This window comes from Tetrao urogallus (genome assembly GCF_951394365.1).
Source record: "Tetrao urogallus genome assembly, chromosome: 7".
Taxonomy (NCBI): domain Eukaryota; kingdom Metazoa; phylum Chordata; class Aves; order Galliformes; family Phasianidae; genus Tetrao; species Tetrao urogallus.
The window spans coordinates 1732759-1757630 of record NC_136820.1 but is presented as its reverse complement, the minus strand read 5'-3'; the positions used below and the strand labels follow the sequence as shown (position 1 = coordinate 1757630).

Here is a 24872-nt window from a genome sequence, read left to right as displayed (position 1 = left end):
CCATAGAACTAAACACAGAAAACTTCTTCCCAACCTTCTTCAAAACCAACATAAATCAAGAAGTGTCATTAAGCGGCGCAACAAAACTAAAAAAGTGAGACAAAACTAATGCAAGAGTCTGAGAAACCATGATTATGGCAAAGGAGTTTCCTCCTCTCTTTGGCTGGCTTACGATCAACCCGTGTAAGATATGTCTAAGACAGGGAGAACTCACTGAACACAGACATACAGAGAAGGGCTTGGAGGCCCCGTGGACATGTGCCAGCAGTGTGCTTCTACAGCCTGGAAGGCCAACAGCATCCCAGGTTGCATCCTCAGGATCCACCTAAGGGTGCTCAGAGAGCTGACAGAGGCGACTGCCAAGCTGCTTTTCACCATCTGTCAGCGCTCCTGGTCAACTGGAGAGGTCCCGGAGGACTGGAGGCTTGCCAGCGTGACTCCCATCTACAGGAAGGGTCACAAAGAGGATCTGTGGAACTACAGGCCTGTCAGCCTGACCTCAGTGCCAGGGAAGGTTATGGAGCAGAACATCTTGAAGGAGATCACGTGGCATGTGCGGGACAGTCAGAGGGTCAGGCACAGCCAGCAAGGGTTCACGAAAGACAGGCCCTGATCTCCTTCTAGAATCAAGTTACCTACCCGGTGGATGAGGGAAAGGCTGTTGAGGTTGACCATCTAGACTTCAGCAAAACCTCTGACATCTCTCCCACAGTATTCTCCTGGAGAAACTGGAAACCTGTGATTTGGACAAGTACACTCTTTGCTGAACAAAATATTGGCTGGAGAGCCAGGTCCAGAGAGTGGAGATGAACGGAGTTGAATCCAGATGGCAGCTGGTCGTGAGTGGTGTTCCCCAGGGGTCGGTATTGGGGCCTGTCCTCCTCAATATCTTTTTTGATGACCTGGACGAGGGCATTGAAAGCACCCTCAGGAAGTTTGCAGATGACACCAAGTTGGCTGGAAGTGTTGATCTGCATGGGGGTAGCGAGGCCCTACAGAAGGGTCACCACAGGTTGGAATGCTGGGCTAAGGCCAATGGGATGAGGTTCAACAAAACCAAGTGCCAGGTCCTGCACTTTGGCCACAACAACCCCAGGCAACCCTTCAGGCTTAGGCAGAGTGGCTGGAAGACTGTGCACAGGAAACAGATCTGGGGTTACTGATTGATGCTCAGCTGAACATGAGCCAGCAGCGTGCCCAGGAGGCCAGTAAGACCAATGGCATCCTGACCTGCATTAGAAATAGTGTTGCCAGCAGGAACAGGGAAGTAATTGTTCCTCTGTACTCAGCTCTGGTGAAGCTGCACCTCAAGTACTGTGTTCAGTTTTGGGCCCCTCACTACATCAAGGCCCTGGAGCAGGGTCAGCTTCGCCGCCCTTCTCTGTGAAGCATCTGGAGCACAGGTCTTATGAGGAGCAGCTGAGAGAGCTGGGATTGTCTAGTCCGGAGAAGAGGAGGCTTAGGAGAGACCTTATCTCTATAACTACCTGAAGAGAGCTTGTGGAGAGGTGGGGGTCGGACTCTTTTCCCAGGTCATTAGCAATAGGACCAGAGGGAAAGGCCTCAGGTTGCACCAGGGGAGATTCAGACTGTGCGTTAGGAAATATTTATTCCCAAAAGAGTGATTAGGAGCTGGAACTGGCTGTCCAGGGAGATGATGAAGTCACTGTATTTTGAGGTACATGTAGATGTTGTACTGAGGGACATGGGTTAGTGGGAACTATTGGTTGGTTGTTCTGGATGACCTTATAGGCTTTGGTGATTCTATCATTCTACAAAAAGAGAGACGTCTAGCAGGGAGAGTGTCTCCCTCCACTCTGCCCTCATCAGTTCTCACCTGCAGTACTGCATCCAAGCCTGAGGCACAAGAAGGACAGAGATCCTAATGAGGGCCACAAATATGATCTGAGGGCTGGAGCACTTCTCCTATGGAGAAAGGTTAAGGGAGTTAGGCTTATTCCACTTGGAGAAGAGAAGGCTCCAGGGAGATCTCAATGCAACCTTCTAGTACTTGAAGGGAGTTTATAACCAGGAGGGAGAACCAAGTTTTTACACAGACTAATAGCGACAGGACAAGGGGAACAGCTTTGAACTAAAAAAGGGGAAATTTAGGTTAGATGTTAGGAAAAATTTCTTTACTCCAACAGGCGCAAGGCACTGGAACAATCTACACTGAGAAGCTGCTGATGCCCCGTCCCTGGAGGAATTCAAGGCCAGGTTGAATGGGGTCCTGAGCAACCTGATCTAGTGGGTAGCAACCCTGCCCGTGACCAAGGGGTTGGAACTAGATGATCTTCCAACCTAAGCCATTCTATGATTCTATGTGCCATAAAGTTTCATCAACAAAAGTAACCATTTTCATAACAAAGCCTTCCCATGGCATCCTATTAACTTGTATAGTTGCCAACCCAATCTTAAGTAGTCTGCCAATGCCACGAGTTCACTATCCATCCAGTCTGACCTTTATTGTATTCTAACATGATGACTCTTACCGTACCTTCATGTAACAGCACTGCCTGTTTTGTTTTCAGGTCTGAAAACCAAATCCTTATTACAAAACTAGGAAAATGTAATTCAAAATACTTTGTTACCGACAAATGCAGCTGCAGCTGCACTGTGTAATAGAAACACTACGAAACAGAAGTTAAATCCATACTTCCCAGTTAAACTCTCAGTGAAATGGAGCAAGACACACTTTCTTCTCATAGAGCTGCTGAACATGGATCCTTCCAAAATCTCAGGACTCACAGGGATAAAATACAACCCGAAACTCACAAAAGAATGGATTGTTCATTCTGTTCAGCCTGCTCATTCTTTACAGAAGTGATTCTTTTGGGGGATGAGTAGTCCAAACATACAATAGCCACAGACGTGGTTTTTCTCACACTCTGGTGATTCTTTGGCAGAATTGGAAGAGAGACTGGCAAAGACATCAGAAAAATAGGTGAACTTACTCTCCTGCTCAGTACAGGAAGAAATGGAAAACCTGACATTATTTTGGTTTTAATTTGCCTGTGTAAAATAGTGATACCGTGAGATGGGCAGAATATGGCAGCACTGCCCAAAATGGAATACTTCCTCATCCCCAAGGGATGTGTAACGATACAAACCGTCTTTTGATTGTGAACATTTTTGATTGGTTTGCATTTGCGCAGTACCATCCAGCTGCAGCAAACGGCATCTGGGGCGTTTGGGGCACCTGGGAAAAGATTATGTTCTTGATTTAAACAAAAAAAACCTAACAGATAAAACCTGGGAGGGTATCAAAAAATTTAGGATAGTCCCCTTGCTTCTCTTCTTCTTTGTGTGTATATTACGAAGGAGGGAAAAATAAATATGTGATGACTATTTCCAGCGCAGAGAAGGAACATCAGGTTGTGTGCACTGATCCAGTTCTGTTTGCGCTGAAGAAAGCTCACACTGATTTCTGTGGAAGAAGAGTTTTGACAAAGCAAAGCATGAACTCATGCTAAAGCCCATGCTAAATGCCTGCCAGTGCAAGAATTCTGAACAGTCTTCCTGGCTGCTCTCACCCTATCAGTCCAAATCTGTGCTTTGACTCCACTGCAAATGGACCCTGCGCCCTAAATCCAACATTGCCATTCCACAATGGAGCAACTCTTCATCTCTATCATTACTCTGTTTCTTAAAAAAAAATAAAAAAGGAAGCTGACACACCAGAGGCACAGCTGAAGTCAAGGGGGATCACTCACGGACTGTGAAGCGTATGGAAATCTCATTTTAACTACAATCATTATATTATCATTATGGCTTTCATCATGTGTATAAAATCAAAGTAATCAAGAAAATAATTGCAAATAATCACAGAAACAGCAACAACAAAAATCTGACAAAAAATCAACAATCACAGTTTAGACAAAATGTGATTTATGTAAAACAATTCTTACTCTTGGACCAAGCTCTGACCCCATTACACCAGAGGAAAACAAGTTAGGCTCACTATAACGGAACATTAAAAAGAACAAAATTAATTTTTCTATTCTTCTTTATTCCAAAGATACAAATTTTAAAAAAGATGTACTAAGGCATCTGATTATTTCTGCTCTCACCCTACGGACAGTCAATGCATATGCTTAGATTTACATGCTTAGATAATCCAATTCCTTCTAGGAAGTCTGCATTCTTCAGGACAGATACCTAAACTAGAACACTGCAATATCTTGCTTCTAACATCAGAAACCGAAAACAAAACCCAAAGAATAATCTTGAACATGCAGCCATCCCTACTATTTGGGTATTAGTGTAATCACTGGAAATAAAGGCCCAGGTTTCTAATATCATCACAAATATTCTCAAAGAAACTCAGCTAGCACTAACAGCTAAAATCATTGTTTTTTGTACTTAGAAACACAGGACAAATGGGAGGGAAGGGAATAATTCTGGAAATAATCTAGATTTATTCACCAAAGTACAAGATACTACACTTCCCTATTAGCAGCATGCTGGAAATGTAACCAAGTTAGGTTATTAATGGAAATGCAGACCAGCTGTCCAAATATTAGCTAAAATAATTCCTTACAATTCTCATGGAAAAAGAAAAAAGAAAAAAAAAAAAAGAGGGAAAGAGGCTAGGGAATGGGGGAGGAGGAATAGGAGAATGTGTAGGAGGAATATGGGCTCAATATACAACAGCACTAAACAGCACTAAATATTTTATCTTCCAACCATGTTGCTACAAAAGAGTCCTGATTAACATTTCATTGCCAAAGATGCACCACCATACTAAAGGCCTTAAAAATCTACATTTAAATAGAATACAAAAAAAAAAAAAAAAAAAAAGTGTTATACAAAAGCATCCTCCAGGCATTCCCTTTTAAAGGCAGCAGGTTAAAGGTTTGATTTATATAGACTTTAAAGAGGTTATACATTGCCTTTGTCACATCAGAGTTTAACTGTGTAGTTTCACCTCAGCTTCACATTTATGAACTGCATGAAGACAATACCATTTCTGAAGTGCAAATTCAGGTATATTTTTTTTCTTTGCCTGTTAAAAATTTTCTTTGGTACATATAAATGCTTACATCCAGCCTTTGAGGTGTTGTCTTTTTTCTAAAGATCTACTTCCCTGAAAAACTAACATATGCTACAAGTTTTAATTTTATTTTACCGTAAACACCACATGAAAGCACTTGCTGGAATATTTATTAGATTCATCTGTTATCCTTTTGTTACGTGATCTACAAAGTCAAAAAATACATTCACAGTTATGTAAAAGAGCATGGTTGGTGTGCCACAACTGAAGTATGTGCTGGTTGATCTTTACTCAACCTTATGCTGTAAATGAAAAAGCCTTGGCTTTACTACATTTCACCATGTTGCATGTTTGCACAGGCCATGTTGTTTGAATTATCAACACTCCGCTGTGCATCACCTGTGGACTAAAATCCCACTCCATGCAAAATGCCAGTAGGTTGAATCCAAGCACTAAGGAGAAAATCCAACACTTTCTGATCAGTTGTTTCAAAGCTAAAGATTGTAGCAAGGGGTCTGTATGGCAGCCAGCATCCACACCAAAGCATAGAAATCGAATGCCCATCTGTTCATTATTCACAGGAGCGCGTGTCCTATGAAGTCAGGCTGAAGGAGCTGGAACTGTGCAGCCTGGAGAAGAGAAGGTTCTGGGAAAACCTCATCACAACATTCCAGTACCCAGAAAGGTCCTACAGGAAAGCTGGAGAAGGACTTTTTCCAAGAGCCTATGGTGGTAGGACAAGGGATAACAGCTTTAAACCTATGCAGGGTAGAAACAGACTAGGTGTAAGGAAGAAATTCTTTATTCAGAGTGGTGAGACACAGGTACAGGCTGCCCAAAGAAACTGTGGATTCCCCAGCCCTTGAAGTACTCAAGGTCGGGCTGGATGGGGCCCTGGGCAGCCTGACCTAGTGGGAAGTGTCCTTGTTCACAGGAAGAAATTGGAATAGGATGGGCTTTAAAGTCCCTTCCAACCTTAATTGTTCTATGGTTCTATGATCTAATCCCTAGCCTTTACATGAGGAACTGCTAAGGGATGCCGAACAAAGACACTAAGGCGCAGGAGAGTAGAAACACTTAAATTATGCAAAAACAAACTGCAACCCCTAGTAAGTAATTTAAATGATGAATGATATCTAATCACTTATATTCAGCAGTCACTAACGCAGAACATGAGGTAGCACCCCTCATGTGAGTTAACTGCTCCTACTCTTCTATAAGTTTTGCCAGGACTCATCAGAAAGACACAGACCTCAACACACTGGAGGATAAGGCCCTGAACTCCACAGAAGTCTCCACCTTCCTAGGAGCCCACCTCGCGTTGTAGGCAGAGGGGCGGCCTCACACTACAGCCTCTTTCCCAGGTGTCATTCCACTATTTCCTGCCGCAGCCTCGTGCGGTGATGACCACCTTCTGCGGGAAGCCAGCAAGGGAGCAGGGACGTAGAAATGCATGGCAGGTTGCGCCCAGCACTGATGCACTACTGCAGCAAACATCTGCACCCACAGATCGTCCTTACCAGAGGCCACAGAATCACCAAGGTTGGAAAAGGCCTCCAAGATCATCCAGTCCAACCATCCACCCATCACCAATAGTTGTACTGAGGGACATGGTTAAGTGGGAGCATCGAAATGTTCCAGGGATGGAGACTCCACCAGCCTGATCCAGCACTAAGCCACTCTTTTGGAGAATAAATTTTTCCTAACATAAAATCCGAATCTCCCCTGATGCAGCCTGCTAGTTACACGGGAGAAGAGGCTGATGCCCTCCTCACCACAACCTCTCTTGAGGTAGTTGTAGAGAGCAGTAAGGAGATTTTATCTGCAGAAAGGCTGTACAGTCGTTTCCCAAAGAAGGAAAGGGTGATCTGATACAAAAGAGCATTTTTGAGTGCTCTTCAGCATTCAGCCAAAACTATGTTGCAACCTTTTGTCTCCTACATCCTAACCACAAGCAGATTTTTGTTATACTTTAAGCTAAGCCCTCTGCCTTTCAGCCATGAAGGAGCCCTACCTACTCTAAGTGAAGTCTACAACTGAATTCTCTCTCCTGTTGTCCTCATCCAACAAAATTAAACTTCTAACCAAGAATTCAGTGATGATGTCTGAGATGTTAGAAGAGAAGCACTTAACAAGTGGTTTATGAAACATTAGAGAGGCTCTGATAAAAATTTTGTAAATAAACGATCCAGGAAGTTACAAAAAGCTACTGAGAAAGCCTTTTTTGTTGTTGTTAAGTAGCTTGTTGCTACTTACCACAAGCTTATCTCACTACTACTTATCGCAACTCTTCTACAACTCCAGGAGCCTGCCCTGTAGGATGCTCGGTGACACAGCAAATAACTCTTTCACTGAAGCAGTAGTAGCAGCTCTCAGACACAACTCTGACATTTACTCCCTGAGAAGTAAATATTGACTTAGCAATAACTCCCAGGGAATATGCAAAAGCTATACAAACTAATATTTCGGCCAGTGCAGACTCATGTGTCCAGAATGTCACCTGCCGCTTTATTCTAATTCACTCAACACTGCAAATCACAAGAAGAAATCTCTTTTTACATCTGCTGTGAAGCAAAAAAAAAATTCTCCTCAAAGTTTCATCTAACTATAAATCTATCCTTAAAGGGATGTTTTACATGAAACATTCCAGTTCTGCCAACGTGCACATGTATAAACGATTCCGGGGATAGCATGAGCATCCAAAGAGAGCATCACACTGTTCGGATTTGAGATTTTTAGGTCAGGTCATTATCTTCATGCAAGCACTGTTTCAAGTTAATTTTACAGTAAAAGGCTGGATTAGTGACAGCTCTGAATGCACAACACAATAAAACGTTCTCCACTCAGCTTAACAGGTCCAGGCAAAGAACAAAAGGGACTTCTCAGGGAAGAAGGATGGACCCTAGCAGTTATGGAAACAGCAAGGAATTAAGAACCATGGCAATTGCTGTATAGTCCTACCAGCTGATTGTGTAACCTTCATTCAGTGATAACCACCATTACCCAGCCTAATTCCCAGCCTCCTCTCTGCCCTACCCACAGCAGATCTGATCCACTGTAGCCTCACTTATTCTGCCAGGATAGCATTTCTTCACGAAACAATCTTCATCTTAAATGTCTCTGTGGATCACAGATAATCAAACAGATTATTTTTTTTACACTGAAACACAGCACCAGATGTATTGCCCTTGTCCCTCCGAATCTCACAGGAGTCCTCAGAGCATTCCAGCCCTCAACAAACCCTATAAAGCACAAAAAATTCAGCTTCAGCATCTAGTTGTAAGAGTTTACTGCCAAGCTGACAGCAATTATTAACACAGAATTAGGCCAGCAAATAATAAAGTCAGATTGCTGTCTAATGGTACAGACCTACAGACCTAAACATGACTTCACCATTCTCCATGAAGTAACCCAAGCAGAAGGACATAGTGCTAAACTGGATCATGTGTAGGTACAACTAACATGTGCTCTTCTGTGGGCTCCAATGAGGAATTCATATGTGCATTCCTGAGAGAAATGGCCAGTCTCCACAAAGGCCTGTCTCCTAGAGCCAGTACCATAACAAGGACATGAGGGAATCTGACTAAAGATTCACAGACATTCTCATCTTTCCTAATGGTGAATTACTGGTAGCAGAACTGTCAAGCTCTCAGCTTTTTTGGTCTGACATGAGCAGCTATCCAACAGAGGCAAGGACCAGACCTCAAATCTCATCTTAAATGTAGAACAACTAAGAGATGTACATACATCTGCAGAGATGAAACACCAGCACACAAACAATCGCTGCTGCCTCATTTCTTGAAACTCAGTAAAAAAGCAGTCTAATATGGAAGGCTTTTGCACATCCTTAATTATACTGGCTCCATAATAAGTTGCTTTAATTATCATCCAGCCATTTCTAAAAGCATTCAATTGCAAAATAATTTATAACTCAACCATAACTACTTATTGTGAGTAATGTACATTACGTGTGATTTCCAGATGATAACAAAGCTGGGAGGGGTAGCATACAGATTTGGTCCCTACTAAGTGTCCTCCGTTTCCCCAGAAAAGACAGCCATCATAAATACCTTCACTGCTCATCTACTTCTGGCATCCCAGACCAAAGGAGAACACAGGAATACTCATCCTGGTATGACTTGTTACAGAACAGTATTCTCCAGAGCACAGAGGCAAGCTTACATAAGCAGCAGTAAAACTGGGCACCTGTCCAATGTATTTATCCAATTGTCTGCAGCCTCCCATTCTCAAGGTGCTTTAAATGCTGAGTGCTGAATAAAGTCACTTGATACACAGCCTATGCATTTTAAGGAAGAATGGGAAAGAACAGACATCTATTCACATCTGCCAGTTTTCAATTCCTGACATAACAACCATAGAGCCTGAAATGTAAAACATCCTTCTCCTTTCCACTATCTCCACGGTCCCCTTTTCACAGTAAGTCCTTAGCAGATATCTGCAGTGCTGAAATAAAAACAAGTGTTCATGAATAGAAGCCTTCTAGGAATATTTAAAAAGTAAAAATAAAATTGTAAAGAACCACTTCAGAAATTTAAAAACAAAACAAAACCCACACTGGAAACTCCAACTGCAACCTCTTATTTCATTTCCACCTCCTTCCAGCTCTTCCTTTCAATTCCATTCTTGGAAATAAACTGGTATTATTGGGATTGTGCAGGAGCAGTCACACACAGCCACTCTCATAACAGGAAGTTTGGACTGGTTGTTTCCGTCAAGAAGAATGGAACAGATGAAGGAGCAACGTTACCACGCTGCCTGAAGCACCTACATGCTTTTATTTCTACGCTTCATTTCTTGAGGCTGGAAACTGCCTTCACCTGACCTGCTGAGCTAGGGAAAGAAAGCCATACAACCCAAAGGAACAGAAACCTGGGAAACAGATTCTCAGTGAGATCATTTCATACCTTCTTATGGCTTGTGTTTATATTAGTTACTGTTCACCAAGCTTCAAAGACTCTTTATGTTTTAAAGAAGAACCAACTGTTGCTAACATCTAAATATTCTTCATTTCAATTATAGCTTGGCAGCCTGAGATACACACACAGTTACCCTGTGCAACTTCGCCAGCAAAACCAAGGAAGAGCTGTTTCCCTGTTCTCTACATTGCTAAGACAAAGTTTACACCCAGTAACATTAAGGATACAAATTTTCCCCACCCCATTCTCAAAATTTCTCATCAGTCAGGTATGATGCATGTTAAAATGAGATTATTCCTGGGTCTCCCACAGCCACACTGCCTTGGATTTGGTTTCCACAGCAGTCCAGATTCCTCAAAAATCCAGAAGCACTACATAATGCAGTACTGCATATGGTCAGACCACTGCAAGATCTGGACGTGCAAGGGCTACCAATCACATCTGTAGCAAGCACACATTCGAAGCAAACCCATCTCACTCACAGTATGCTTGGCCAAAGGCAAACACAAAAGAAGCAACCTAAATCATGGTCAGGTACTGAAATAAAAACCTACTGCTGCATTCTCTTCATGCCCACCATTAACCCCTACAGGTAACATTTTACAATGTAGTTAAGGAGGCTGAAATAGTCCTTTTTTGGTATTTACCTACTATGCAAATTCATGCCAGCTTGCTCTGTCTCAACCTTTCTGCACTCACACACAAGCTCTTTCACCTCTGCAAATAAACTACTGGTCCCATGAAAAACAATGACTTCTGTCTCTTTCTTTCTTGCCTTCCTTTCCATCTTTTCTTTCTTTTTCTTTCTTTCTTGCTTTTCTTCTTCCCTTTCTCTCTATCTCCTGTGAAACACCTGGTGGAGTTTTTGATATTTTTGTCAAAGATACTGTTTGCTTATAGACATAATATGGATTTTTTCTCAAGAGTGGGCTTCCTTTTATCATCTGTTTTGAGCCTTGAAGATAAATGTAGCAATAAACCACAGTGCCTTAAAATACTCGCATTATTTGAGATGTTTTGGTATCCTTCATATTGAGGCTATTTCTTAGACAAAGAAAAAAGCAGTTTTTGTGGTTCCAGTGAAAACGTATGAAGCATTTAAAGTGAATTTCCATTAGATGGCTGGAGTAAAAGGTCTTTGGAAATTTAAACAGCAAAACCAGTCCACCTTCTTGTATCCTCTGAACAATCAAAGACATGTTCAAAGCTGAGAACAGACCTTTTAAATTGTTCCCTTTCTTATAACTGCAACATTAACCTCTATCATGTCAGCAAACAAAACAGCACCTTAGAGCAGACCTCAAGGACAGAGACTTTCTGAAGAGGATGCTCACCCACATCACATTAAAAGTACGAAAGAAAACCTACCCTAAATACTTTCCTTTAACAAGTACTTGGAAAACATGGCACTGACTTCACTTTGGACAAATGTTGAGAGTGAAGTTGAGAGAAATCCCTCGAGGGATCCCAGTTCCACAGAAGAATCACATATGCAGATTTTTTGGCAGAGGTGCTGTGATTCTGTACCTGTCATTGCACCTGAAAGATGTCCATACCCATTCTAACTCTTCAGCCAAAAATCTCTGAAGATAAGCAATAATTCATCACAAGCACATTCAGAGAAGACCTAAGATAATCTAACAGCTTATGGTGGTATTTCTGTAAGCAAAATGATGCTGTTCTCAGTCTTACTTTCCAGTGAGAGGTGTGAGCCCCTATGAAGCTACCAAAAGTGCCTCTGAAAAACAGATGAGTTTTACAGCATTTTTTGAATGAGTATTTAAATACTGGTTTAAAAAAAAAAAAATAAAAAGAAAGAAAAAGAAAAAACCTGCCACTATTTTACCATCACTGCTGTTCCCATAGAAATAATGGTGGCTGTGCTCCTGACTTCATGATAAAAGCAAAGTTTGTATCCTACCAAATACTTGAAACAGAGTAGTTCAAATTACGAACTACTATTAACTATTACAACTGAGTGGTAATTAGCTCATAAAATTAACTTATTTTCTCATATCCTACAGAATAACCTTAAAACAAGACACCTTCACCAGAACAAATCTTGTCAGGATTGGGTCCTGTATCAGAGCCTGGAGGTTATAATCCACTGATGAAGACTGCCAGGAAATCAGAACTTCCACTAAAGGCAGCCAAATAAAAGACAGTGGTTTGAGAAAAGAAACTGAAAGCTACAAATAAGGGTAAAAATTCAAAACTTGAACCACTTAAACTTCATGCTGCCTGTTTTGAACCGTAACTTCAAAACCGGCCGTCTCCGAACTTTCAGAGGGTGGTTTTCTTCCTGTTTGAAGATACATAGAAGTGCTTTGGATGCACACACTGTGCTGCTCTGTGTTTTCAGAGAGCCCACCAAACTAAGACTTACCAAAGTTCCGTCACTCCCACAGTCCAGCTTCTGTTCTGAGAGAGAAGACTCGGGCTGTAACTCACAGGGTCCAGACTTCACACTCCTCCCCTCAAAGAGTAATACAAACCCAAAAAATAAAGTAGGAGGACAGTTCACATGGAGCATTTTACCTGAATTAAATTTGGAGTGGGCTGTGCATGCCACTAGGACTCCTAGGTTAACACACTTTGGATGAAACTGTAAATTGAATATTAAGCGCACATTTTATCAAATCACATTTTTTTCGGAGAAGGCTGAAGACTGCTGGTTTATTTTTTAATCTGATTCACCGTGTTTACATGTGGTAGGAAAGGTGGTGTATCCTCTGTTCCATCTTCTCGGTTCTATTTGAATGACTTTGATTTTGTTTTTCTAACACTGCTAAGAAAACTATAATGCAAAAATAAATCTATAATCTGTGAAAAGGCACTCTGAAATCCATCAACCAAGTTGTATCCATAATTGCTTTCCTGGCTTATCAAAAAAAGGCTCATTTGCATTATCTGTTATCTTTAGATACTCATCCTGGTCTATAAACAGAGTTATCAATCCCGTTCAGAGGCCAGTCCACAAATTGAAATTTTCTATAGAGGGAATTAGCTATAAACAAGCCCGAGGCAGTTTTCTTTGACAGCCAATGGTAAACCATAGGAAGTAACTTTAATAGTGATTTACAGTTCTTCTCTGGTTTCCATCCAACTTTTCCTTCTCGTGCTTCTGTTCCATCCAAAAAGGAATTTTTCAGATGTTCTAATTTCCCATTCAAGATGCAATCAATCCCAACCCTAGGTGTGTCTAATCCAATTTTTACGGTATGTTCATGGGCCAGCACCAGAAAAAAAGAACTCTCTTTTTATTTTCTTTCAATTGCCTCTGCTGCAGTCACAAGACTTGTCATCTCCTGGTGTGAAATGCACAACAGTAAAAGAGAAAGCAGAGGAGATTTGAGAGAGAGAGAGGAATGAACCAACCTCTCAAAAAAGAGAGTGGAAAAGAGAAACATGAAAATAACTGATATTTTTTCAAGTATCCTACATACTGAAAGCTTCCATTTGCCAGAAAGATTAATTATCTCAAGATTTTTAAAGCCAGTGCAGATTTTTGAAGTTCCTAATTTAAATCACAATGCACTGTTAGAAACAGGATATTCTGGAACAGACCTCAGCTTCACGCTGCCCGTTTTCCTCATCTGTGCCACAGGGAAGTCAGATCTCAGCCCTTCCCACTCCGTCCTGTATCACCTCAAACGTCACCCTTACCTACGGAGAAAAACCATTCCACAACCACTGACTGTCAAAGGACCCACCTTCCTTTAGGAACTACAGATTTTCTCCTTTCTAACAGCTTAGCATGTATTCCAGACAGCTCTGCCCTTCCAAAAGACGTGTTATTGAAACTGTTTATTTTTCAGCCTCAATTAGAGAATATTTATCAATTAGTTACTATCTATTTCTCAATTAGAAAATACCTAACTGGCGCACACTGTGGATCTTAATGTGCATCACAGGCACAGCAAAAACATTAAAAGCAGGGAATGTTCCATTTGGTGTAAACAAAGGTAAAACAGCCAATAACCCACTGAAGACATACTTAAATCTGCGAGAGAAGTCGCGGAGGAGAATTACATCCAAGAGTTCAACAATTAATAAATACTCTCTAGTTTCAGTAGAGACCAATGCAACAAAGAAAAATACATTTACAACTCAGACAGACCGTGAAGGCTGTCAGCCCTGCTATTCCTTTTCTTTATACATGCACACACGTATAAATATAAGCATGTGGGATTTTTTCCCCCGACTGAAAGGTACCCTAATGAGCAAGCACTAATGGATCTGAAGCGATAAGGAAAAGGCGGACATGCAAAATGCTCCAGAACTTCTGTTTCTAATCAATCACCAGAGATCAGTGACATCATTAAAGCCTTTGATCAGAGCTACTCTTTCAAGCTTAAAAAGGGGGCAGGATTGACCCACACCAGCAGAGGCTGAGGAAACACCTAGGATACAATTCACAGTGAAATCCGAGAAGTCACTGGCACCCCTCTTCAGAAAAGCACCCCTTCCCACCTTCCTTGAGGAACAGAGCACGCATTCCAGAGCAGCCGAGTACAAACAACAGATTTGCCCCTTTCTCTAATAATTAGCAAACAAGCAGGGAAACGACACAACAAAAGTCTTTTCGATTTTATTCGCCGAGCCTGCACACTCAGAGCACGCTGTACGTTCTCCCGCATTTAGGAATCTTCTAATGCCCATCAGTACAAAATGAAAAGAAAGAAACTTATTTTTCTGAGCGGCCATGACACCCACAGCCTGACATCCACGTTGAAAGAAGAAATAATTTTCCGGGGAAGCACCCTCACAGCAAGCGTCCGACCGCAGCCTGAGCGGCCTTTGTCCACGCCAGGGATTCAGGACTCACTAATCCCACTTCAGCCAAAATTGAGCTCCATTGTTTCCCAGTTCATCTGAGTTTCCATGGCACTTACTAGGACTTAAGTGTTATTTACTCAGTGTGGCTTGTTAAAAACAAAAACCAATAACTGAGTCTTAACACAAGTGCCAGTCTTTCTTGCCTCCTTTGTACTTTAAATAAGCTCGAGATGCAGGCAGCATTCTATGGTCACAGAGACTTCTTCCATCTAAAAATCCTGCACGAAAGAGAAGTTGTAAACAGACCTTAAAATCATGCCTCCATTGTTTTGGCTTGGCTTTCCCCCCTTCTACAGTTTCAAAAAATCTAACTGATCTTCCTGAGCACCAGCAAAATGTAGTTTATTATCTCCTTCATCAGGTGATCAATGATTTCATTAATAAGACAGATAACAAAACTGTCATATCATCGACACAGTTATGAAAGATGATCCCGGCTTCTTGCTCCATCTTCCAAGGCCTGGGATTCTCTGTGGCAGCTCTGAGCCCATTCAATATTTTCCACGGACAGAGAAAAGTGAAAATCCATTTTGAAACCAATTTCAATTAGGATCCAGAAGCTGTTATCACAGGTGTCGCAGAATGGGCCCGTAAGTGGAAATGTCGCCTATCCATTCTGAAATGAAACCTTATCAGGGGCTACAAAGATGGCTGAGGACAGCCTATCTGTAAATTACTTTTCGTCCTGTGTTAACTCAACCCTAGTTCTGTCATATGGAATTCTTCCCAGCCCCTCGTAATAATCTAATGACTAACTAGAGGCTGCACCAAAACGGCTTTTATTCGGCTCGGGCTTCCCCTGCAGAACGGGGCTAAAAATGCAAATAACCAGCGGCTGCCCGCCACAATCTCAGTTAAAGCTCTCCTAGTTTATTACGGGGAAGCAACAGCCTTGCATTCTGCAGTCTGTCTCCACCCATTGCATTCCTGGTGATTTTTCAATTGCAAACTCCAAGGCCCAGTTATTTCATTAATTCAGCACCCAAGTAGTGAGGCTTTTCTCTCACATCTTTCAGGCTCCTTTTAGCAAATTATCCCATGACGGAGGATTTATTCAGTCAAAGACCTCGGACTTTGAGAGGCAACAAAAGAATCAAGAGACTTTCTGGTCCACCTGCCTGGCGAATGATGAGGCAGGGTAAAGCCTCCCCTAGAGAAACCAATCAAACCATTGTGTGGCACAGTCAGACCTTTTCAACTGTCAAGCCAGGAGAGCAGGAAAAGAGATGAAAGAACTCAGGATGAAGCTACCATTTACAGAACCATGTGGGAATGGTCTCCGAAGATTTAATAATTGGGATGGAACTCAACTTTCTGAAAACTAAAAGAAAGAACTAGGAAAAAAAAAAAAGAAAAAAAAAGAAGAAGGAAAAGAAAAGAGAGAAGAAAAAAAGAGAGAAAGAAGGAACAAAAAGAGACTGAGAGGAGGGAAAAACACGACCGCTCAGGACCAAAAGCAACTTTTTTGCAAACGTTTTGCAAAATCCTCTGTTGCTACGCATGAGACTGTGCTGGAAAAGAACAGAAAAGCAAGCACACAACAGGGTGAGAGAGGGAGAGCACAGTTTATAATACCGGCTTACATTCTAATGATTTATCTTCTTGTATCAGGAAAAACTCCATCGGTGCAAATCCGTTCTGTTCCATACAACAGAAAACAGGAAACAAAAACAATCACCTTGGTTTGGTATATCCAGACATCTTTAACATCTTATCCAGCTCTACATGTGCGGGACTTCAGTTTTTGCATTTACACATGGCTGGAAGCAGAACAGTTTTTACATGCACGGAAAGTCGCACCAAATGAATGGAAAGCAGCATATTTTAAGTGGTTACCATGTGCAAAGAATGCACGTAGACAGCTCCTGCGTAGCAAGGCTCCAGCTGATGGCAGGCAGAAGATTAGGAACTGCTTTTTGATAATCTGTCCCCTAAAGCCTCGCAAGTCAAATTTTAAAATCATCTGAACAAAACCCAGTATTTCCTGCGTTCTTCTCTTCTTCAAAGTGCCTCTGTGCACTTGAAATATGCATACATCAGTAGGTCCAGATCACACTTACACAACATTTTTCTGTGCTGCCAGCCTTAAGAGCAAAAACATAACCTGCAAATTAAATTGTGACCACTTGCAGTATACATCAAAGGCAAAGACATTTAATGTGAAATAAGATAATAACAAAGCAATAAAATCTGTCTCAGACCCCTTAGTTGGGATGGCATCTCCCTCTCTCACTTCCCACCACCCAAAATAACGAGATATGACTTGGAAAGAACGCTGAGTGTGTAGTTTTAATATAGAGAGTCACATACCATACCCTAAGCACACTGCTCCCAGTTACTGGCACACACATGCAGGAACTATTCCCACGTATGCAGAAGCTGAGGTTTTATATCTTAAAAAAAAAAAAAAAAAAAGAATAAAGAAAAAGAAAATGAACAAAATAAATAGAAACATACAGAGCAGGAATATAATAAAATGCAACACTGATGCCAGGCTATTTCCTTTTAACTGGAGACAGATAAGAAACAGAAAGCATCATCTAGAAGTGAAAAGATGAATGCCATTTTAAAGCCTGTTAAGTAATTTAATTACTTCAACTGCCTTAATTTACTCAGATCAAACTGTACAGCCAAATACAGCTTCTGCCAGAGGAGTTGCCTGGCTTTAAGTCAACTTGAAGGATATTTTAAAAATTCTCTTTATTTACTCTATGAAAAAGACCTACTCCACATTGCTCCTTCACTCACAAATTCCCAAGTTCAGTGTCTTCTTAGAACCCTCAGAAAAGAGTCCTTTTCTGCAAGGCTAACACTACCACTGCAGCTTCTGCTTCCAGCAGCTTTTTTCCCAGTGAAAAGAAAAAACAACTCTGGGCTGCTCTCCCCAACAACACTGGCCTCCTGCAAAGCACAAGCTCCAGAGCATTGATGCCATACAGTACAGATTCATTTTGAACCTTTTTTACTGCTGCCTCTCTTTAATCTATTTCAGAACCCAGGTACATCTCTAATATGGTTGGTTAGGTGTATGGGTGGGCTTTCATTGGTGGCTTTTTTTTTTTCTGCTCTTCAGGAAAAATAGAGAAAAAAAGAGCCAAACTTTTCCTAGTATGTAATTCCCTAAATCTAACCTTCACCTCGTTCAGGTGGCAAGACTGTGCTAACTAATGTTTTCTGCCGGTTCCACCTCATGTTATCCAGCAGGATGTTAAGTCATTACTTACTGATTACAGTGATTGCAAGGGTAAGCCACTCAATCATCTCTTTCTGGAACTTGCAAAGGGATACAGCAGGACTGACATTTAATATCCCTTATACTATTAACCACTAAAGGGAGGGGAAAGAAGGGGGAAAAATGGAGGGAAATCTCTGCAGAATTAATGAAGCAATACCATACTGCATTTGCAGATCGTTTGCTTTAGAATAAGGTACGGGTAGGGCTGGCTCACTGAGGAGTAACAATGGAAAACAGCATCAGGCAGCACGAGTTATTGCAGTTGACGACAAACCCTAATTTGATGACTAAAATTTTATTAGCAAGCATAAAGGACCATGGATGCATTACCCTGAATGAATACGTACTTAATCAGTCGCTCACATCAGATTACAATATACCAAGACAGGCGGTCCACACTTAATTACAACCTCCACAGCTTCAGCTTCCAATACTTACAAAGCCTCAGGAGAGCTTACTCTCCCCAGGACAGGGCACACCTCCGAACCTGGCCACAATTATTGGAACAGAACAGAAGGATACACAAAATCTTTTTACTTCAGCTCTTTGTCCTGATTTTCCAGTACTACTGTATGAGCCCTTTACTCTTCCTTTTCATGCTACTCCACACCACCATTACAGATGAGAACTGTCTGGAATATTTGCCTTGCTGCCTATACACTGAAGCTTGTCACTTCCCTTCCAAGATCTGATATGAATGTACTAAAGGCTGTTGTTTCCTCCCTCACCTGAAAATGAGACCTGCGTAGGGCCCCTCCATACCTTCTGATGCCAGCAGAGGAAGCAGGGTCTCCTGACCACTCCATAGGATCAGATCTCATATAATCACTCCGGGGCTCAGTTTGCAGGCCGCTAAAGTAGTGCAGGCAATGTTTCTTGATACTCAACAATCTCTTTTGAACCCTGACCTTTCATCGGGACCCTGAGCATGCCAGTCCAACCAGGGGGCCAAGAATGAGCATTATGATTAACACCTACTTAAAGGTGAGCTTGAAAGCAAGCAGCAGGATGGGCAACCAACTGAAAGTTTAAACAGGAAATACGATTCCTATGGAGTTGCAGGCTGCCACATACTTTCCTCATTCGATCCTTGAAGAACTATTAGGGAAAGAAAAAAAAACAGAAAAAAAAGAGACCTAGATATAGCCAACTCTTCTGAAAGAATCAAAGTGGACGAATGAACTTCCTCTCATTTATTCATCTATCAAGATCCGTCTTAAGTTACATCATCATTAAGATAATAATTTCTGCTTTCTATTGCTTTAAAGCATGTTCCCAATAACTATCTGACTCTGATAAAGGTAGTGAAGTCCACAACCTACATACGTTTATAATTAGCTTTTTTTCTAAGGCAGAGTAACAGGTTAATAAGAAATATCAGATTACACTGGAAAGAGCTCACGGGTCAAAAACTAGACAAAACACATCAAACTGAAAATAAGAGCTTGCCTGTCAGACACTGAACCAGCCTCTACACAGTAACTGCATTGTTTCAATGCAACATTAAAAAAATCAGTATAGAGCCAAAAAGTGCAAAAGAGGAAAACATCTTAGTCACTGACAAAGCTCACAAGCTAAACAGTAAGTAAATCAAGGCTGAACACAGTATTATAATCTCCTAATGTTCTCCAAGCAATGCTACTGGTGCAAATTTGCACTGTAAAAGCATTAATTTATCCTACACAGTAATTCCCTGCACTTACCAGAACATAAAATGAATAACTAATTATATCTATACTGCCAATTCAATTTAAAAAATAAATAAACCGCATATAGCTAAGGGCTGTGTTGGATTTGCGTGGGGTTTTTTTGGTCAACACCAAAATACGTACACGTTACAAAGTGGAGTGTAGTATGGAGATGACACAGCATTAACATCCCTGCCTAACTTTAAGCAGGCCAAATACCCATAGGAGGGACAGGGGGGCTATTCCTGCACCCAAAATGAGGCATTTGCCCAAGGACTTGCTGAGTAGAGCTGGAGTCTTGACCTTAGTCAAGTCACTTGCTGTCACCTAAGCATGCTGCTGATGGCAGCAACAGCTTGCAGGGACTGCAGTGATGGCAGAGAAGCAGGTACAGTGCTCAGCCAGCCAGCTCGCAAGCAGCCAACACCAAACACGCCCCTGCCAACGTGCACTGCTGGCATCCAGAGCACTTCAGCAAGGCAACTCAGCATGCAGTGCTGAATGTGTTCAGCTAAGACTGCTTTTTTTAATATTAGGGTTACTTAATGTTAAAGAAAGCACCATAATACCCAACACAGGCCCAGGAAGACAGGCTTCATAGCCTGCAGTAGTAGCTGAAGGCTCCCCAGGGGGAGCACAGAACTAATTTTAATGAACATATTCACATATACTTCTCCTCAGAAAGCCAATCCATGCACAACTACATTGAAGCCTTTCTGTGCATGCAACAGCTTTCAGGATGATGACCTAAATCAAACACAGACATCACAGGAAACAGAGTCCCTCCAATACCACAAGACTGCCCTTTAATGATGAAACATGGTATGAAATGAGCAGGCCAGACAGCACTGCACTACGGCAGCATGGTGGCTTCATTATTGCAATGTAATTTTGCCATGACATAAAATAAGTATTTATTCGTTATTGCTGCTTCACCAAAGCAGATCAATCTGAACATATCAAATCAAGCACACACGAGCAAACATTTTATATCCTAGCAAAAACTATTTTTCGTACAGCCTTTTGTGAAAGACCATCTCCATTAGCAGTTTTCTTCAGCATTTTTTCTCCAGCAGTAAAAACAGCAGTCAAGCAAAGAAGCAGTAAAAGGAACAATTCGCAAAGAAAAGTTTCTTTGCAAACCATGAGCAGTTTGGTTAAGATACACAAAATGAAAAACACAGGAGAAAAGATCAAAAGCCTGCAAAGATGAATTCAAAACAAAGTAAGAGAGGTTCCAAATTACAAAGTCCCACCAGGCATCAAAGTGCAAAGATTTTTGTTATTACAAGTTACGATCAGTACTTTTTAGCTTTTTTGATCACATGTGTTCTAAAAGAAGTTTTAATTTGCTCCAGCACTAAGACCTTCCCCACATGTTTGGGCCTGGAGCACGTTTTAATGGCTTAGTTATAAATCTCTGAAATTAAGCGCTGATAATGGAAATGCTGGCAGAGCCTTATCTAACGCAGCGCGAGCATCTTAGTGATACAGCAAGAGTGCGGTTAGGTGAGTACAGCTGAAATCTTTCTTGTATTCAGTCATCACAGTAACTCAGAAGTGGCTAATGTAAACTATGGCCAAGCTTGATTATTGTTCGAGCCTACGGGGTGAACTTGCCTTGCAAGGGGCATCCACAGGCCTAGGCCTCGTACCTTTGTTGCAGAGTTGGAGTTAACAATAACTGCCTTTCTCTCCGTCTTCCCCAACTTATTTCCCTTGCACATAGGTTTACAGCATGCTCTTCAATAACCAGTTTGCACACGGTAAGATTTGGAAGGTTTCCATGCCCAGTATTCATTTCAAAATAGTTTCTACTAAAAGGTGCATTACCCACTTGTGGACGCTGTTGAAATAATGGTATTTTCTTTGCAATTAATGGTACGTCTTTTCATGATGACAAGCTTTTCATGAAACCCATAACCAACAACTTACCTATGATCCAAGTTCTGAGCACTCCGGGAAACAGCAGAGCTGTCTCCAACAGCTATCTCTCAAGTAAGTTACTTTGCAAACTTTGCTAATTAATGCACTGCCCAAAAGGAGGAGCATGAATATTACACGTGTTTGTGAGGAGATATTTGTATGACAGGCAGATGTTGCTTGGCAAGCATAGTGGTCTTCTGAGAAAGACAGCAAAGACCATTCAGTCTTTTCGTACTTTTAAGGGTATCTTACCTTGTTAAACAGAGCATTCAAATGCAAATCACAACCATTTAATAAATCCACAGCCCTCTACAAAAAAGAGGCACTGAATCAGCAAAAACTGCATATTTTCTAGGAGTGGCATCTGGTATCAATTGATGGTATTCCTGTAGTAATATTCTTTCCAACATTAAGAATAAAAGATGTAAACGTGAGGCAAGCTCAAGCTTTCACGCAAATTGGTCCCTTATTACCAGAATTCATTACTACGACAATCACATCTGCAAGAAGTGAACTTCAAAACATTGCAACAATACAGCTCATCCTTAAATTCCTAAAGCGTTGGTGGTAGGTTTTGTTTTGGTATGTGTTCCAAAGAGCCTTTAGACCAATAGAAAATTTTTCATGTCCAGGAAGGAATAGAAGTTTTTATTCCTTTAAATCCCAACTGTGCATCCCTATGAAACTGTTTACTTGGTTATGTGTGAAAGTAGATTATAAACCCAAACTTTGGAGACTCCGGTGACTTCCCCAAATATAAGAAGACTGTTGCAAGATCGGCTCTCACTCACTGAAAACAGAGGTAACTGACACTACCTTAAACAAATGCAAGCTCAGGCCCCAGGATGTGTACCACATGAGCATCTCAGTCCATTAACAGGAGAAAATCACAGTGACAAAAAAATGGTATTCATTAGATCTAGAATCTTTTCAACTCCTGAGAGTTTGATGACCCTGACACGCAGTAAAATACACCATCAAGATGCAGCAGGTAGTTAAGAACTAATGCTCCCATTAAGCTGATAGAATCGACAGAGAAAATGATCTGACCAAAGGATTTCAGTACACCAGTGTCAGAATTAGGTAGAGTTTACTCTTAGCTTTCTAATCTAAATGCTTGATGATACGGTTAAACCCAGCCCAAACAGTCGAGAGATGTGTGCCAATATTGAGCTTGAGTACAGACCCCTGACATCAAAGAACATGCATATGTGTTTAAGTGTGCATCTGTTTGAGAAATTGGGCCAACGCGGAAAATCCTATTATTAAAAAAAAAAAAAGCCAACAACACAATGGGGAGCTCCTCAGCTAATGTGCACCTCTGTAATTCTATTGACAGCAACGGATCTACAATGACTTACACCAGCTGAGGATCTAATTTCATATGCCTTAGAAAACTGATGCAACTTTTTCCATAGCTGTTCAACAGTTTCTATATTCTCGTGGGGATCAACCCAAACTGTTAGGTCAGCAGGTGCTGAGTTTGCTTTGAATCTGAAGTCCAGTCACACACAAGGATGCTGGGACTTGTGCCATCTATTTTTTACTGACCCACAGAGATTTCCCTCTCGAATGGCTGTAGGATTCGTGGATTTTGTACTTTACTCCACTTGGACACAGATGTTTCTCTGAGAGTACAAACCTTTCTTCAAGTTATCAAAGTGAAAAACTAACCAGGATCACAAGACCAGATATTCAAGTGAGAATGACAGAAGCAGAACGGGTAGACAGAAAACGTTTTGCCAGGGATCCACGAGGACTCTCCAAAATATGCAGAAAGCCATTTTCCACTTTCAGCAATTATTGGATTAATTTAGGAAAAGAAAAAAAAAATAAAGCAAAAAAAACAATAGTTAACCTGCAGCTATCCAAAACCTACAGGGCCAAACTCTCATGACATTTTTTCAAGTAGTGTTTTTCCTAGCCTGCAAAGGGAGTTTTTCACTAGTATGGATTAATACTCTCAGCTCTCTTAAACTGGAAAATGAAAGGGCTGGAATTGGGCTCACACATTCTCTGGAGAAGTAGAAAATACATAAAATTTTCAAGTGAGGTAATCTCTGTGGAGAATTAAGAAAACTACTCTGCTTTTGCAAATTGACAAGCTGTACGTTCACAATTTTGAAACGAACTCATGGAGGGATACACTCATAGCATAATGTTTTATTGCTGGCTGTTAAAGAACTTTAGGGAGGTTGGGGCTGCACTTTGTGAGGAGCAAGTTTATTTGTAAAAGGAGAAGACAAAAATCCTTTGCCATAAATTTAGACAGGGCTACTTCTGTCTCTTTTGTAACAACTAATAATCTAACTAGTGAAAAAGATTTCAATGGCAAAATGCAGAGCACTCCTAAGCCCTGCCAGGCTAATCAAGACAATTTCTAAAACGCCAAAAACAGGAACTTCCTATTAAAAATAACTCAGCACATTTACATCTCAAATTAGAACGTTTGGAAGAAAAAGACGTCACCTGATGCCAAAACAGGCCTCACTGTGTCCTATCACTTTTCCACCACCACCACCCCCCGTGTTTGTTTTCTTTAGCCTTTACTTAGAACAAACACTGATCCAGGTGCAAATGCTCACTCAATTCACAAGGAATGCAGTGAACATAAAATTACTGTAGGTTTGGCTGCTAGTAAATTCCTGCTGTTACTCACCATTGGAAGTTGTGCTGGAGGCAACAGCTTTCTCACTGACATCTGTTCGATTGGAGCATTTCACGATGGAATTCTCCACTTTTTTCTTCTCTGTCGTGGTAGAGCTATGGGACTGCGCCTCCATGGTGACTTCTCATTACTTCAGCTCTTCTTGTACTAATACCTGAATGAAACAAGAAAGTCATACCCTTTAAATACCACTGGAAAGCTTAGCTCAAGACCTGTCACATCTCTCAGCTGAAGAAAAGCCTGCAGCACGGCTGTATTAGCAGCCCAGAGGACATTTCCAGATGCCCATCAAATCAGGTTTGCATGCATGAATTCCTGAGAAATTTAAGGAGAAGCTAACACTAAAAACAAGCTTGTTCTTCTTTAAAAAGAATCAGCATCACAAACCACTCTACTGCTTGATGGGCTGGCCCTCTTTTTCAAACTTCTGGGGTTTTAAGAGATGTCTGGGGAGGGAGTGGGGGGGGGCTGAAGACTTCATCCACAGCACTTACGTCCACAGCACTTTGGAATAATGCAGAAGAAATCAAGCAGACATTCATGTTGACTATAGTAGCCAAATATTTAAATTTCAACTCGCACACTA

The 24872-nt window shown here is 41.3% G+C and overlaps 1 protein-coding gene across 2 annotated transcripts in view; it reads right to left on the bottom strand.

Annotated features, from left to right (window-relative positions):
* GLI3 (GLI family zinc finger 3) overlaps positions 1–24401 on the bottom strand; it is a gene marked incomplete at both ends in the record, with an annotated part of 185724 nt that extends 161323 nt beyond the window's left edge. For both annotated transcript variants that reach the window (XM_079538404.1, XM_079538405.1), the window contains one exon: positions 24278–24401. In XM_079538404.1, the coding sequence (XP_079394530.1) occupies positions 24278–24401 (124 nt within the window). The remainder of the gene's footprint in view (positions 1–24277) is intronic.
* Positions 24402–24872: the final 471 nt, after the last annotated feature.